This window comes from Barbus barbus, assembly GCF_936440315.1.
Source record: "Barbus barbus genome assembly, chromosome: 6".
In the NCBI taxonomy this organism is placed as follows: Eukaryota; Metazoa; Chordata; class Actinopteri; order Cypriniformes; family Cyprinidae; genus Barbus; species Barbus barbus.
This window is the reverse complement of record NC_136734.1, coordinates 7,190,326-7,204,811: the sequence shown is the minus strand read 5'-3', so window position 1 is coordinate 7,204,811 and position 14,486 is coordinate 7,190,326. Positions and strand designations below refer to the sequence as shown.

The window sequence follows — 14,486 nt, the reverse complement described above, 5'->3', positions numbered from 1 at the left end:
ATTTCTGGACACAAAATGGAAAGTACAACTGCAGTACAAGATTAAACAACATTCACACTGCTTTACTTATTTGGCAAAGGTAATACTCCAGTGTGCCAGAACTGCTTAAATTTTCTGTAATGTACTTGCAACCAAGAACATAATTCCTTCATTGACAGGCTTTTAAGAACAAATTTACTGCTGGGAGAAAAAAAAAACATTCATTGTAACATACATTATCAACACATCTCTCCTCAAAGGCATCTTCCCCACAGCATTCAAGCAGGCTCGGGTAACCCCACTGCTCAAAACACCTACATTAAACACTTCTTTTTTAGAAAACTACAGACCTGTCTCTCTCCTTCCATTCGTAGGGAAAACACTCGAACGAGTTGTCTTCAACCAGCTCTCACGGTTTCTTTCACAGTACAACAAACTGGATGCTAAACAGTCAGGTTTCAGGAGTGGCAATTCAACAGAAACTGCGCTACTCTCAGTCACTGAAGCCCTGCGAATTGCAAAGGCCGATTCCAAATCATCAGTCCTCAATCTGCTGGATCTTTCTGCTGCTTTTGACACTGTCAATCATCAGATTCTCCTGTCTACCCTCTCATCACTGGGCATCACTGGGATTCCACTTCGCTGGTTTGAATCCTATCTCACTGGTAGGTCTTTCATTGTGGCCTGGGGAGGGGAGGTATCCAAACCACATCAACTGGTCACTGGAGTTCCTCAGGGATCGGTTCTGTTCTTGGACCCCTCCTCTTCTCCACATACACTACATCGCTGGGTCCCATCATACATGCACATGGCTTCTCCTATCACTGCTACGCCGATGACACACAGCTCTATCTCTCTTTTCAACCAGATGACCCTACCGTAGCTGCACGGATCTCAGGCTGCCTGGCAGACATCTCGGCATGGATGAAAGACCATCACCTAGAGCTCAACCTGGCAAAGACAGAGCTTCTTGTCTCCCCTGCCACTCCAACTCTACAGCATGACTTCACGATTCAGTTAGGCTCATCAATGATTACCCCATCAACTTCGGTCAGAAATCTTGGTGTAATCTTTGATGACCAGCTGACCTTCAAAGAGCACATTGCAAAGATTGCTCGATCCTGCAGGTTTGCACTACACAACATCAGAAAGATCAGGCCCTTTCTGACACAACTTCTTGTCCAGGCCCTTGTCGTTTCTAGGCTGGACTACTGCAATGCTCTTCTGGCTGGTCTGCCATCAAACACAATCAAACCTCTACAAATGATTCAGAATGCAGCGGCACGACTGATCTTCAACGAGCCCAAAAGAGTGCATGTTACACCTCTCTTCATCTCCTTGCATTGGCTACCAGTGGCAGCTCGCATCAAGTTCAAGACACTGATGCTTGCATACAGAACTACCACAGGCTCAGCACCCTCCTACTTCCACTCACTATTACGAACCTACATCCCCTCCAGAAGTCTGAGATCTGCTAGTGAGCGACGCCTTGTGGTACCATCACAGAGAGGCTCAAAATCACTCTCCAGAACATTCTCGTTCACCATTCCTGGCTGGTGGAATAATCTTCCCACCCCTATCCGGAATGCTGGATCCCTGTCAATCTTCAAGCAACAACTGAAAACTCATCTCTTTCGGCAGTACCTGACTTCATCCTAAACTCAAAAAAAAAAAAAACCTTAATCTTTCCCTCTATCCTTCACTCCCTCCCTCCCTTACTAGCTTGTACTTATTTGAACAATGACTGAGACTTGGTGTTACGAGCACTTCCTCTGTCTGATTGCCTCTTCAAGATGAATCGCTTTTTGTATTCCCCAATTGTAAGTCGCTTTGGATAAAAGTGTCTGCCAAATGACTAAATGTAAATATAAATGTAACCTGATGATATAAATTGTATAAAGTATGCTTATGATCTAATGCCTGTGCTTTCACACTCTTAGTCCAAAGCATCATGACCATGACTGTGCTCCCTGATCTTTATTTATTTATTTATTTAGTTGCATGATTAAAATAGTTTTTGTCTAAATGTTGTAATACCATGGGAACAAGTGTTGCATATGTTTACGATTTTATATATATATATATATATAATCATGACCCCTGAAAAAGTTAACTTAATTGTATTAAACGTGCATTTGTAGTTTACTTATTTGAATAAAGTTATTGCAGATAACACAATATTAATTTTAAATGTAACAATAATAATAATAATAATAATAAATGTAAGAGGTGAGCTTTGAGAAGTGAAGTGACATACTGCCAAGTATGGTAACCCATACTCGGAATTCGTGCTCTGCATTTAACCCATCCAACGTGCACACACACAGCAGTGAACACACACACACCGTGAACACACACCTGGAGCTGTGGGCAGCCATTTATGCTGCGGCGCCCAGGGAGCAGTTGGGGGTTCGGTGCCTTGCTCAAGGGCACCTCAGTCGTGGTATTGAGGGTGGAGAGATTACGAGTCTGACTCTCTAACCATTAGGCCACGACTTCCCTAATGTAATGATGTAAAAATACAAGGTAGATTTAAAAATCATTAGGTTTTAATAATCTTTTGTCATGATTTAAAGAAGAGCACTTATTTTGATGTGTTGAATAAAATACTAAAGCACATGGAAAGAGTATAATTTTAAATATAGTGTGTTATTTTATATTAGATTTAAATTTAATATAGCAAATTCTGGCATTGCAATTTAACCATATTTCAAAGGCATTAAGTAATTATGACATTATATTTAAAATGTCTGCAAGCACAAAAAAGAAAGAAAAAAGAAAGCACTCAATGTCAGCTAATTCCATTTCAATAAATTAACTGCAATACATTTTTAATTGCAATTAAAATGCAACTAAGTGTCTGAGAACATTACACTGAATTCACACTCCAGTTAATTCTGTCATCTTTCTTTGAAACTCAACAAACTGTCATATTATATGGGGCTAAAAAGAAACTACCACTATACCACTAGACTATACTCAGGCTGTCACTGGTGCTTAAATACACAAATAAATAGGTACATGATACTCCTGCTCTTAGTCTATACCTGATACATATTAGATTATATGCTGACACTGTAAGAACTGCTTGGTATATGTTGGGATTGCAATAATGATGAAAACAGCTTGGTTGTGGAAAAAGTAATACTGTAAATAACTTGTTTCCCTGAGGACATTTCAGCCAACAGCAGCTGTGGGGCTATCAGAAATGAAGAGGCGAGAGTAATGTCAGATAAAGGGCTTTGAGAAGTCTATTAATAACTGCCTGAACATTTTACTTAGAACAGAGATGTACTGGAGGAAACAATCCAGTGAATTCCAATAGAATACAGAACCAAAGTTAAATAAACAATTGCAAAACATTAAATTAAAATTTTATGTTCACCTTCCGCTGTAATAGTATGAAGAATTACAACATGTACTGCACATTTTGTGGTCTTTTCTCCTGATTTAATTTACGATATATCCCATTAATAATTGCCTGGAATGGACAAATAATCTCTTGTCTCTTTCGAGGTTTGTTTTCACAGGTAAATCCAAACAATTACCTGTCAAAATGTCAGAAATCGCTATGAAATACAATCACACAACGACAAAATTAATTACAGTAACATTTTTGATTAAGGCAGCATACGTTACATAGTACAGATATTCAGTATAATAATACTGTGATATTTCACCCACCCTTCATAGCTGAGTAAAATAGGACTTTTAAAAGTGTTTACAGCTTAAAACTTGAATAAGGAACAAATAAATCACTGGCCCAGTGACATTTATTTATTTATTTATTTCTGAGAGTGTAGGCCTAGTTACTGAACGTTGCTTAGTGAATGAAATAAATACTCTGAAGTAGGGCTGCAACAACTAATCGATAAAATCGATTATTATCGATTATGAAAATCATCGACAACGATTCCCATTATCGATTAATCGGGTCTGCCCACAGTGCACGTCCAACTTCAGCTGGTTAGTCAAATTACGGCACTGAATAATGCATTTCTATGGACAAAATGCATCCAAAAATAGTGGAGGAAACAGAATGAGATTCTGCCGGAGAAGCACGTGATCCAAGCTGCCCAAAACATGATAATTCTTTATTTTAAGCTTTAAGTTAATGCATAAGAGTAATGGCTTGCCCTGTCAGGCGCTTTGACAGATGCGTGTGCGTCCTCAGCGCAAAAACGTTCAGTTTACGGTCATATCCTTATCTATAAATGCCACAAATTCACGCGAGCATTTCCATTTTTGCATAAAGGTCCGTCCTGACAGTCTGTGTTAAGTTTAAAATACCGAATGAGCGCCGGCGCGGCGGGCGCGCGCACGCGCGTCAGACGGACAGAACACAGTAGAGAGGGAGACAATTAATAGGCTTTTCAGCGCAAACATATCCACTGTGCTGAATTATCTGTTGTTGAAAGTTAATTTAAGGTTTAAAATAAATTTAAATATTTTATGAGAGTAGGAACTTTAAAGGGATAACAGCGTGTAATTGTCTGTCTGAATATAAACATGAGACGCTCCATAACGGCCTTTTACAGGATAAAGAAATGACGAGGTGACTGTGATCAAAGTAGTTCCTGCAGAACATTACTCTTACCTGTTGGTTAACACTGAGTTTGTGTTTTTATTCGTCTTTATTATTATCTTTATTATTTTAATTTTTAATAGAGGTTTAAACTATATTCAATTTTTACAATGCTTAACAAATTTATGCAAGTTTTTTAACAATGTGTTTATGTAAGGTTTGTGCCACTGCTGCTCTAAAGTAACAGTATTGGTGATAACCAAAATCATTTTTCGGCTTTCTGTACTGGTTAGTACTCCAATATGTGTAAGCTCTTTAGTAACAGTAGTAGGCTATTTTTAATGCTATAATATCATTATTGCTGTTATCTATGAAAGAAAACCAGAGCACTTATTTTTTCTTGTATTTTTTATTTGAGTATTTTTTTTCGCGATACCCAATTGCAGTCAAAAAGTACATAAACAATACCAGCAAGAATGCAAGCTGTTATGAGGCCATTTTTTATTATTATGTCTAATAAATCACAATAAAATTTTTAAATTTAAACAAATTTTTGACAAATTTCTAAAATGTTTTCTCTTTATTATGATAAGTGGTCTAATAAATTAAGCACTGTATGTTTTCATAGCATTCAGTTGTCACGTTTGTTTGAAGGACATTGGGCAGAATGTGGAATAGTGTTTTTTTTGGTCAATATTTTTTTAATCCGATTAATCGATTAATCGAAAGAATAATCGGCCAACTAATCGATTATCAAAATAATCGTTAGTTGCAGCCCTACTCTGAAGTATGTGAGCCATGCACTTTAGATTTTAACGGAAGCCTGTTTGAAAATCTGTCAATACGGAGATTTTGTGGGAACAGCAACAAACCAAAAACAAAAACAAAACAACAACAAAAAAAACTAATATAACTTTGTGCAATAGCAATATGTTGGCTGGGTCAAGGACATGTAATTAAATATCTCTAATAAACCTGCTCATATAAAAAAATATCCAGACCAGGCTTAATAAATTGCAATCAACCCATCAGTTACAGCAGCAGCACATTTTTGTGTTCTGATGTCCATTCTCAGTCTAGAATGTACTGAAACACACAGGTGGGCTTGTTGAGCTGAGCTGTGATTAACTCACCGCACTTCTCCAGGGTCCTCTGTAACCAACACGTCCGTCTTACAGCTGGCTATAGGGTTGATTGACAGCTCCACTGGAGGAACCACAAAGCTCTTGCTGACTGGCAGCCATAGGCCTTGACCCAGACTGTAGGATGACCTGCAGCGTGAAGGACATGAATACAAGAGCGTGATGTGTCAGCTGAATTTCAATGACCCTCTGGAACTTACTGGAATAAAGACAGCTGCTTATTACAAGAAAGCCACACTGACTGAGAGAGAAGTTTTGTATTTCACAGCATGTGCAAATAAAGACCATCAAACTTGACAATAGTTGTGTGGTAACATAAACAAAGGTGTTTAGTAAAATAATAATAACAACTAAATAATAAAAAGACAATGAAAATATACACGGCAAATCTGCAGAAATGATTGTATAATGGAGAAGTGGTCATATAATGGAAAATAGGATTCATCACATTCTTTAAAATTAAAGACATGAGTGTGGTCATACTCTTAATTTCAGAACCTGTCTGCAACTCCATGACCTGTAAAAGAGCACTGCAACTCATTTGGCATGTGAAGAGTTTTAGCCAATCATACCACAAGTCATTTACATACAGAAGTTTTAAAGGTACAGTAAGGGTCAAAGAGGATGTGTCAGTTTTATTATTTTGAACTAAAACTATTTAAAAATCAGATTGTTGATGAATAAAATAAAGCTGAGATAATTTTTTTTGTTTTGTTTTTTTACAATTAATACCACTACTAAAAATAAAGCTAAATAAATAAATATTGCATCTGCAATATATCTGCATTGCATTGCATAAATACTGCATCTGTGCTTTTTACTTTGTTGCAACCACATGTTTCTGAGGAACTACATTGTTTGGCGGAAGAATAATACTTTTATTAATATCATTACATTTTGTTTGATTTGTTTTATTTTATGAAACCTTGCTATGTATATAGAATAACTGTTTTATAAAAATCAGTAAGCCCCAAGAAGCCATGGTTTACAATTAATTTATTACAGTATTGTGTCTAACAACACTCCTTAACTGTTATAAATTCACTGTAAACCACAGCTTCTTGGGGCTTATTGCTTTATTTTCCTTCGATTGGCACATACGTGACATGTATATTAACTATGGCTGACTAATTCATGATTTGTTTATTAACAGCATGATTATTTTGTCAAGGTAACTGAAGAGCTAAAATAATTGAGCTAATATAATATTAATTTAGTCAATGAATCCATATTCTGGGAATTAAATTTGTATGATAACATGCACTCTTATCATATATAATAGTGATCTGACACAAGGGCCCCACCGCACTAAAGCTCAGGTCTGAGTCTGGCCAGCAGCTGACCTTGGATATAGACAAGCACATCTGAATTACTCTGGATCAATGCATACTTCCACTCATAAATAAGACAGCGATAGCCCAGGCCTTGCTTCGGCCCATCAATTGACACTTCAGAGGGCATCGATTGCTTTCCTCATTCCACTATCAGTCAACTGCTGCCAGCTGAACTAAATGGCTTGAGTTGTCAGGTGGTTAAGAGTGATGACAGCTTGGGTGAGTAAGGAGAGAGTGAATGGGATGATATAAATTTCATTTATTTTTGCCTTCGCGTTTAATCCAAAGGAGAAAAAAAAACAGCTTCATGCTCGTAGTCTGAAAATGAGGAAAATAATGGAATATATCTTCGCGTTTAAATAACGACAGACAGAATTTAATAGGGATAATCTAAGTGAGAAATAGTCATTACATCAGCTAATTGTCCCATGTAAAATACACATTTATTTTAGTTGAAATGGCTGAAAATAGATGGGTGGACCGCATGACAAAGACCTATATCACAGTGTGAGTAATTTTATTAATTAATTAAGCAAATAAATATGATAATGACTATTCTGGATAATTGTAATTGCTCAGCATCCATAAGCATTGACACATAAGTTCTTTCTCATCTTTAAATGTTTAGGACACGTCTCACTTTTATGTGTAAATGACTTCAAGAGGAAAAAATGGAAACATGTAACTGTCTATGTTTCATGCATACATTTCACTACAGCATCCAGCAAATGAACACTAGAGGCACTAAAGAGTAAATAGAGAGTAAAACACCAACAACGTTTGTGCTTCTGTTAATGCATTTTTTATGTTTGCATCACATAACCGCCTTCACATGTATGCATTTCCTGAAAAGTGAACTTGCTCAGAAGCGCACCCGGAACAACATTGCACTTGATGTGACGTGCTTGGGTCCAATAAAAGAGATCAAGGACTTGTAGAAGCAAACTAAAATAGCATGGCTTCTTCAACAAATGAATTGCCATGCATTTTCCAACATAATAAAATGTTGCAACAAATCACATATAATTGTTTCAAAGAAAATTGAACATGATATTTAACACTGTGAAACTGCAAAATAAGTAGCTCTTTTTACAAAAATGTACTTGCCTATGTAAATGTACTTGCTTATAGTGCCTCTTCTGGATGTGTAATCTGAACAGTGCAGTGAAATGTACCTGTATTTGAGGTTTTTGAGAAATGTAGTCAAATATTTCCATTGAGCTTGGTTAGAAAAGTTCAACATGCAACATTCAGACTGCAGTCAGGCTTGCTGCAATACATGTGATGAGTTACAGCAGATATTTTAAGGGCAGAAGCTTTTCAGACAGTCATGCCTGTAGAACAGAAACATAGAGAAATCCAAAGTGACATGCTGCGGTTTGTGACCTGTCCTCGTTCGCTTTCTATCACCACCATTTTCTTGAGAACATGAAAAATGAATATATGGACACACTAAACACTCACAGTGGCCCTAGACAATGCTTTAAAATAGAAAGAAGCCCAGGGCTCCGGTAGATCTCCTTCCTCTTTCAGGTGGAACATGCCTAGGGTAACTCCTACCAGGAAACCCACAGTGCTGCCCCCCAGGCAATCTGTGAAGTCCTGTGTTCAGTATGAAGGCAGCTGACAGCAGGCGGGGAGGCCCTGCCTTGACTGGGACACCCCGGGGACTGTTGTGTTTAGCATGGGACATTATTTTAGAGGACAGACAGGTGGGGAGATCTGGTTCTTACCTGAAAATCTTCTCTGGAGCCTGTTCGCCTGTGACAAGGTCGTAACCTCTTTCCAAGTTTGAGTAAGGCCACGGACTGTGGGACAAACACACAAAAAGGCTTTGTGAGTATAAATGCTAAGGGTTTTAGCTGAAAAATTATGATAGTAACAGTAAGTCTATTGGGATGCTAGGATGTCACGGTGTTTCTAGGGTGTTGCTAGGTGGTTACTAAAGAGAACTGGGTGGTTGTAGGTGCAGTACTGACCATCATGATGCTGCTGATTCCACTGATTCCAACATACATGACAGAAATTTCAGTTTGTAGCATAGCCATTACATTACACATTATAGGTAATACTATCAGACTACTCTTTGATTACTTTTAGATTACTTTTTACCTAACAAATTTTCTGGAGGCATGACTGCTGTTGTTATGTTCAAGTGTTACACTGTCCCAGGTTTTTTTTAAGTCTCAGACTGGAATCGATGTCTGGGCCGAAAGATCTGCTGTCGTTTTTTGGACCAGCTGTTTGCTTGAGTGAGTTCATTAACATGCACCGTAAGAGTCAGGAAGAGTAGTTACTACACTTGGTATGAGGTGAGGTGATGAATTGTATCTCTCTCTCTGTGTTGCGGTCTCTCTCTTCCCCCAGCTCGTCTCCCTCCCGTCCTGGCTTTTAGTCTGGCCTATTTGTGAGGCGGTGACAGAGTGGTTTGCAGCACTCACCCTTCATTGCGGCCCCAATCAGCGCGGACGCAGAGATGTTTATGCTCGGGGTCAGGGGCATAACCTTCCAGACAGCTGCATTCCCCTGCAGAGAGCACAACACAGTGACAGATTATGTTCATTTATCCCTCTGGCAAATCAACTACATGGCCATGTGGCACCCAGTGCTATCGCACACACACAGATTTGCTCCAGACAAAAGGTTTTCAGTTCGTCATATATGCAGTCAAGTAAAGTGGGAAGAGTGACATGTGAGAGCTGGTTTAGTCTCCGATACCTTCACTATCAGATGGTTCTTATCTTGAAAGGTATCACAGAGTTACTCAGTTCAGCTCTCAGAAGGTGATGCTAGGAGCCGAGGATATGAGAATGATACACCTCCTCAGGGACTAAGGGATTGTTGGGTGAATCTCACAGAAGTATGTCCATGTCATATTTCAAACCAACATCAAAAGTCTATGTTTGGGACTATTCACACTGTAAATATATAATTACAAAAATAATGTTTGAGTCAAGCATGGTGTGAAAGTCACTGAGGCATAAACAACATTGTGTGATTTAAAAAATAAATACTGACAAATACTTATAAATAAATCAAATATAAATTAATTTTAAATATCATTAAATTAAATAAATAAATACTGTGTTAATACTTCGTGTTAAAATGACATGAGAGTACTGAAGCTTGTTTTTGCCACAAAATAATGCAATATTTTTTTTTTCAAGTTTATATCTTGCAATTTTGAGTTAACATCTTTTTATGTTATTTTGCACCGGTTTATAGAATTATGAGGGGAAAAGCCTGAATTGTGAGAAGTAAACCCAAAATTGCAAGGTATAAATTCACAGTTGTTAGATTAAAGTGAAAATGTTGCAATTACCTTTTAATAATTTATTTATTTTATGCATATATTTTTTTCATAGTGGAAACAAGCTTCCAAATGAGACTATAAATGATGAAAGAATTGTCAGATATTTCTTCTTAAAAATATATACAGTATATTGTGAAGAAACTTTTAGACATCTCTTTTAGACATGAACATTAGGTCTATAAAAACAGAACTTAAAAATAGGTTTGCAAATTAATTTCAACAATGAGAAAATAATCAGCATGCCTTAGTGTTACTTTAATATTACCAGAAGAAACTTTAATATTTGTTTGAGGTCTGGTTTATTCCTGTCACCAAAAGTGGCCAATGTAACAAATCATGCAGTAAAATTTGTTTCCCATTCTGCTGTATTCATGCATATGGAAATCAGGATACTTTCTGAAGTTTCCTAGAGTTTACAAGCTCATGATTCATAAAACAAACCAAACAAAAATATAAAAGTGACATAGGAAAATTAAAACATACTCTAACTAACATACTCTTCAAATTAAAATAAAGCCCAAATCTGAAAAGCAAGATAAATCAGATAAGATACAGTAGTACTTCACTTGAATGTGAAGGGTAATTTCAAAACCAGCTCTGGCTGGAGGGGAAACAAAACAATGAGAAAAGTCATTTTACAAACCGCACAGGCAGACATTCATATTTCATGAGCTGAATATTAGAAATAATATGCACCCATCTGTACTCCCACTATGATAATGATATTCATCCCATTTAAAGGCTCCCATTTCACAGCTTATTCGTATGAAAACAAGCACATTTAGGCACATCTATTGCACTGGAACAAACATAGAAAGTGCAATAGAAGATGGACAGTAGTAGTAACATACAGTAGTGACCGATAGAAGCAATCTATTGCAATTTATTACACAGCTGTATGGAATACCTAAATCAATCATGGCATTCGGTCAAAAATGTATGAATAATGACTACTGTCCATAGCAATACTCTAGAACTATATATTATACAAATAACTAAATGCTAAGGAAAGAAAATATATGCAATTTCTTTTTTTTTTCTTTTTTTTTTTTATATACTAACATATACAAAAATGTAGAAAATAATGAAACAACCAATAGAAAATTCTCTACCGGGTTACATTTGAACATTTTAACTTGCACTTCAATACTCTGAAAATGCAAAATAGTTCTTCTTACAAATGTAATAAAAAGAGACAGAGGCAAAGACATATATGAGTTGCCTAACAGTGCCACTTAACAAAAAGAAATGAAAGAAATAAAAATGTCTGGCAGTTAGAGTGAAACTGCACACTCAGACGTAACAGAAGCAATTAGTTTAATAGCCAAGTGCTTAATAATTCATTTGCTGTGAGCGCATCAGCATATGACAGATACCTGTACCATCAAATCAGTGCAGGAGCAGCCCTTCTGTTAGACAGCAGAAAATGAGCCTTTCCATCTTTAAAAATGAAGGTTCAAATGCACTAAAATGCTTCTGCCGCAGTAAGTGCTGGTCCTCCAGATGATGTGCCAATTATTCTGATTTAGCGGTTTCAATCAAACGGCTCTCAATGATGATTTGAGCTATTGTGCAGGTAGATTGCCTATAAATGGTTGTCCTTCTAAGGCGTGTAAGGTTATATCTGAAGTGATTTTGTATGCAACTTGGAGAAGTCATTTAATTATTTTTGAACAAAGTTTGAAAGTGTTTTAAGAGACTCTCTTTGAAGGATTCATGTTCAACAGAAAACTGTACAAATGACATGTACCATTCAAGGGCTCCTTACAATAAATAGAATATGTGTTTTCCTCAACGTTTCTGAATGCCTTGACTCACCCTAGTTTTTAGCGTCTAGTGTAAAAATGTAGTTTGATCACAGAAATAAATTACATTTTACAATATATTCACATATAAAAGTTATTTTAAATTGTAATAATATTTACTGTTTTTGCTGTAACAATAATACTGTTTTGTTGTATTTTTGATCAAATAAAAGCTGCCTTTGATGAGCCGAAGGGATTTCTTTCAAAAACAGTGTAAGATATCAGAGACGGAATAAGAAAATTTAAGATGCATCAGAACATTGAAACCTGAGAAGCTGAGATTCCAGAAAGAGGGGGCCTCAAAGCTGTAACAGGACAACGTCATACATCGGATTCCTGGCTCCAACTAGCTGAAGCAAGCCTAACCAGCAAGTCTCTTTCACAAAACAGCTTTCAACATTGAGACAAAAGAACACTTATTGATAATTCCAATTCAGGAAAGAGACCGTCAAATTTGTTGCAAGTAATCAAGACTGATGTTCACATGTAAACCTGTGATAGAAAATCATGAGCTACAGACTCTCTTGGGCAGGTCTCCACACATAGAAGACAGACCAAACAAAAATTATTTTGTCTAAAAGAACATGCCTTCATTCTCCATGGAACTACATAAAAGACTTTCATTTTAAATTTTTAATGAAACTAATCGTTTCTATGCATAACTACATATCATGTATATAACCCACACATTTGACTATCTTTGTTTTAATCACTCATTGTGTATGTCTTGCTTTTAATAAGTATTGAAGAGCTGAAGGATTAACATTCATGTTTGGTATGTATGAGTTTGAAGATTCATGCTTTAAATGTTTCTTCCAATTAATTCTTTGTCAAATGTATCATATTCTGGTTATAGAAATCACATTCAAAAGTATGCTTTGCAAGAGCTTGTAAAGTTCGGACCTCTGACTGAACAGATAACAACGATGTATTAGTGGGGTGGAGAAACAAAGCAATACCTCAAGCAAGGACAGTATCTAATTGGTCAAGACGTACAGATGGGACGGACTGAAAGCCGAGTTTAAAAACTCAGGACTCCATCAAACACTCTCTTGCTCTCTTGGTAACCCTTCTCCTCTTTTGCCACCGTGTTTTGACGCTGTTCTTTGAGAGTGCTCTGGCCCACGTGCCAGCTGCTACCATAATGAGAAGGAACACAACTTAGTCTCGTTACATCCTTTTATTTTTATTCTTTTACTTTAGTTTCTTTTCTTTCCGTGGAGTTTCGTGTTCTAATGTAAGTTTGCTGCAAAGTCCAGCTCCGACTGCACTCGCTTCAAACTTTGACCAGACCAACTCCTCAGCCAACGCCCAAGACCTCACTTCAAAGACTACTGAACTCTCAACCAATCAGACACTTCGGGGAACCCCCTGTCTGCAACGACGACACAAAGGAAACCCCTTAACACAGGCAATGCAAGCAAGTAACGCCTCCAAGTTCTAACTGAATTGGTGCCGTTAATATAAATTTTAGCCTCATTGAGAAACTCAAAGCGAGGGTTAAATAAGTGATTGATGGTTGTTCAGGTCTATGCAATTGAACATATTGCTGTAAACTTGGGATTTCACATTTTCATTCTCTTAAACTCATCCATTCCTTACTTTCTCTCTTTCTGCAACGTGTGAATGTGTGAATGCTTGTGTTCATGTGTTAGATTAGTTTATGTCTTAGGTTTTTATAAATAAAATCTGATTTATATTGAAAAGAGAAGTATCTTGTGTTTAGTGCTCACAAGTTAATGTCTTAATCTGTCGATTTTGTTACTGTGCTATTTAAGTGTTTTCACTATATTTTGGCTTTTAATATCCAGTGCAGAGTTTGTTATACGGCTCGTTCAGTGAATCGCCGTAACAGTGATTCTGTTCAAACCCCTATAAAATCATAAATGATTCCCTTTGAGCTAAATTAAACTATTTCTTTAAATTACATATTAATATTACATTGTTATTACGTTATAACAGTACAAAATGACCAGCCCCAAACATTTGAATGGTATATCTATAAAACAAAAGTCAAATATTCTTCAAAATAGCATGAATGTTATGCTTTAGTGTTGTTATTATTATTATTAGTAGTAGTAGTAGTAGTAGTAGTGGTAGTAACAGTAGTAGTACTATTTAAATTTATTCTGGGAACTATTATATACTATTTGTTACGGGGCTGATGAGACGTGAGACGTGCGGATCCATGTGCAAAGCTTTATTATGAAACATGGTCAAGACAGGCAGGGTCGAATAACCAGCAAACAGGTATGTTGAGGGCAAGACAGAAGAGTGGTCAGTAAACAGGCGTGGTCGACGATCAGCGTACAATATCCAGACAGGGCAAGGCAGAGAGAATAATCCAGGAACACGGGCAGGAAACAAGACACAGGCAGACTAACTCAG

General features: G+C 36.9%; 1 protein-coding gene across 1 annotated transcript in view; it reads right to left on the bottom strand.

Moving 5' to 3' along the window:
* Positions 1–14,486, bottom strand: part of LOC306870996 (astrotactin-2-like) — a gene marked incomplete at its 5' end in the record, with an annotated part of 500,403 nt that overhangs the window by 218,800 nt on the left and 267,117 nt on the right. The window contains 3 exon segments of the mRNA XM_079418633.1: positions 5,638–5,775; positions 8,714–8,788; positions 9,422–9,506. Coding sequence (XP_079274759.1) covers positions 5,638–5,775; positions 8,714–8,788; positions 9,422–9,506 — 298 coding nt within the window.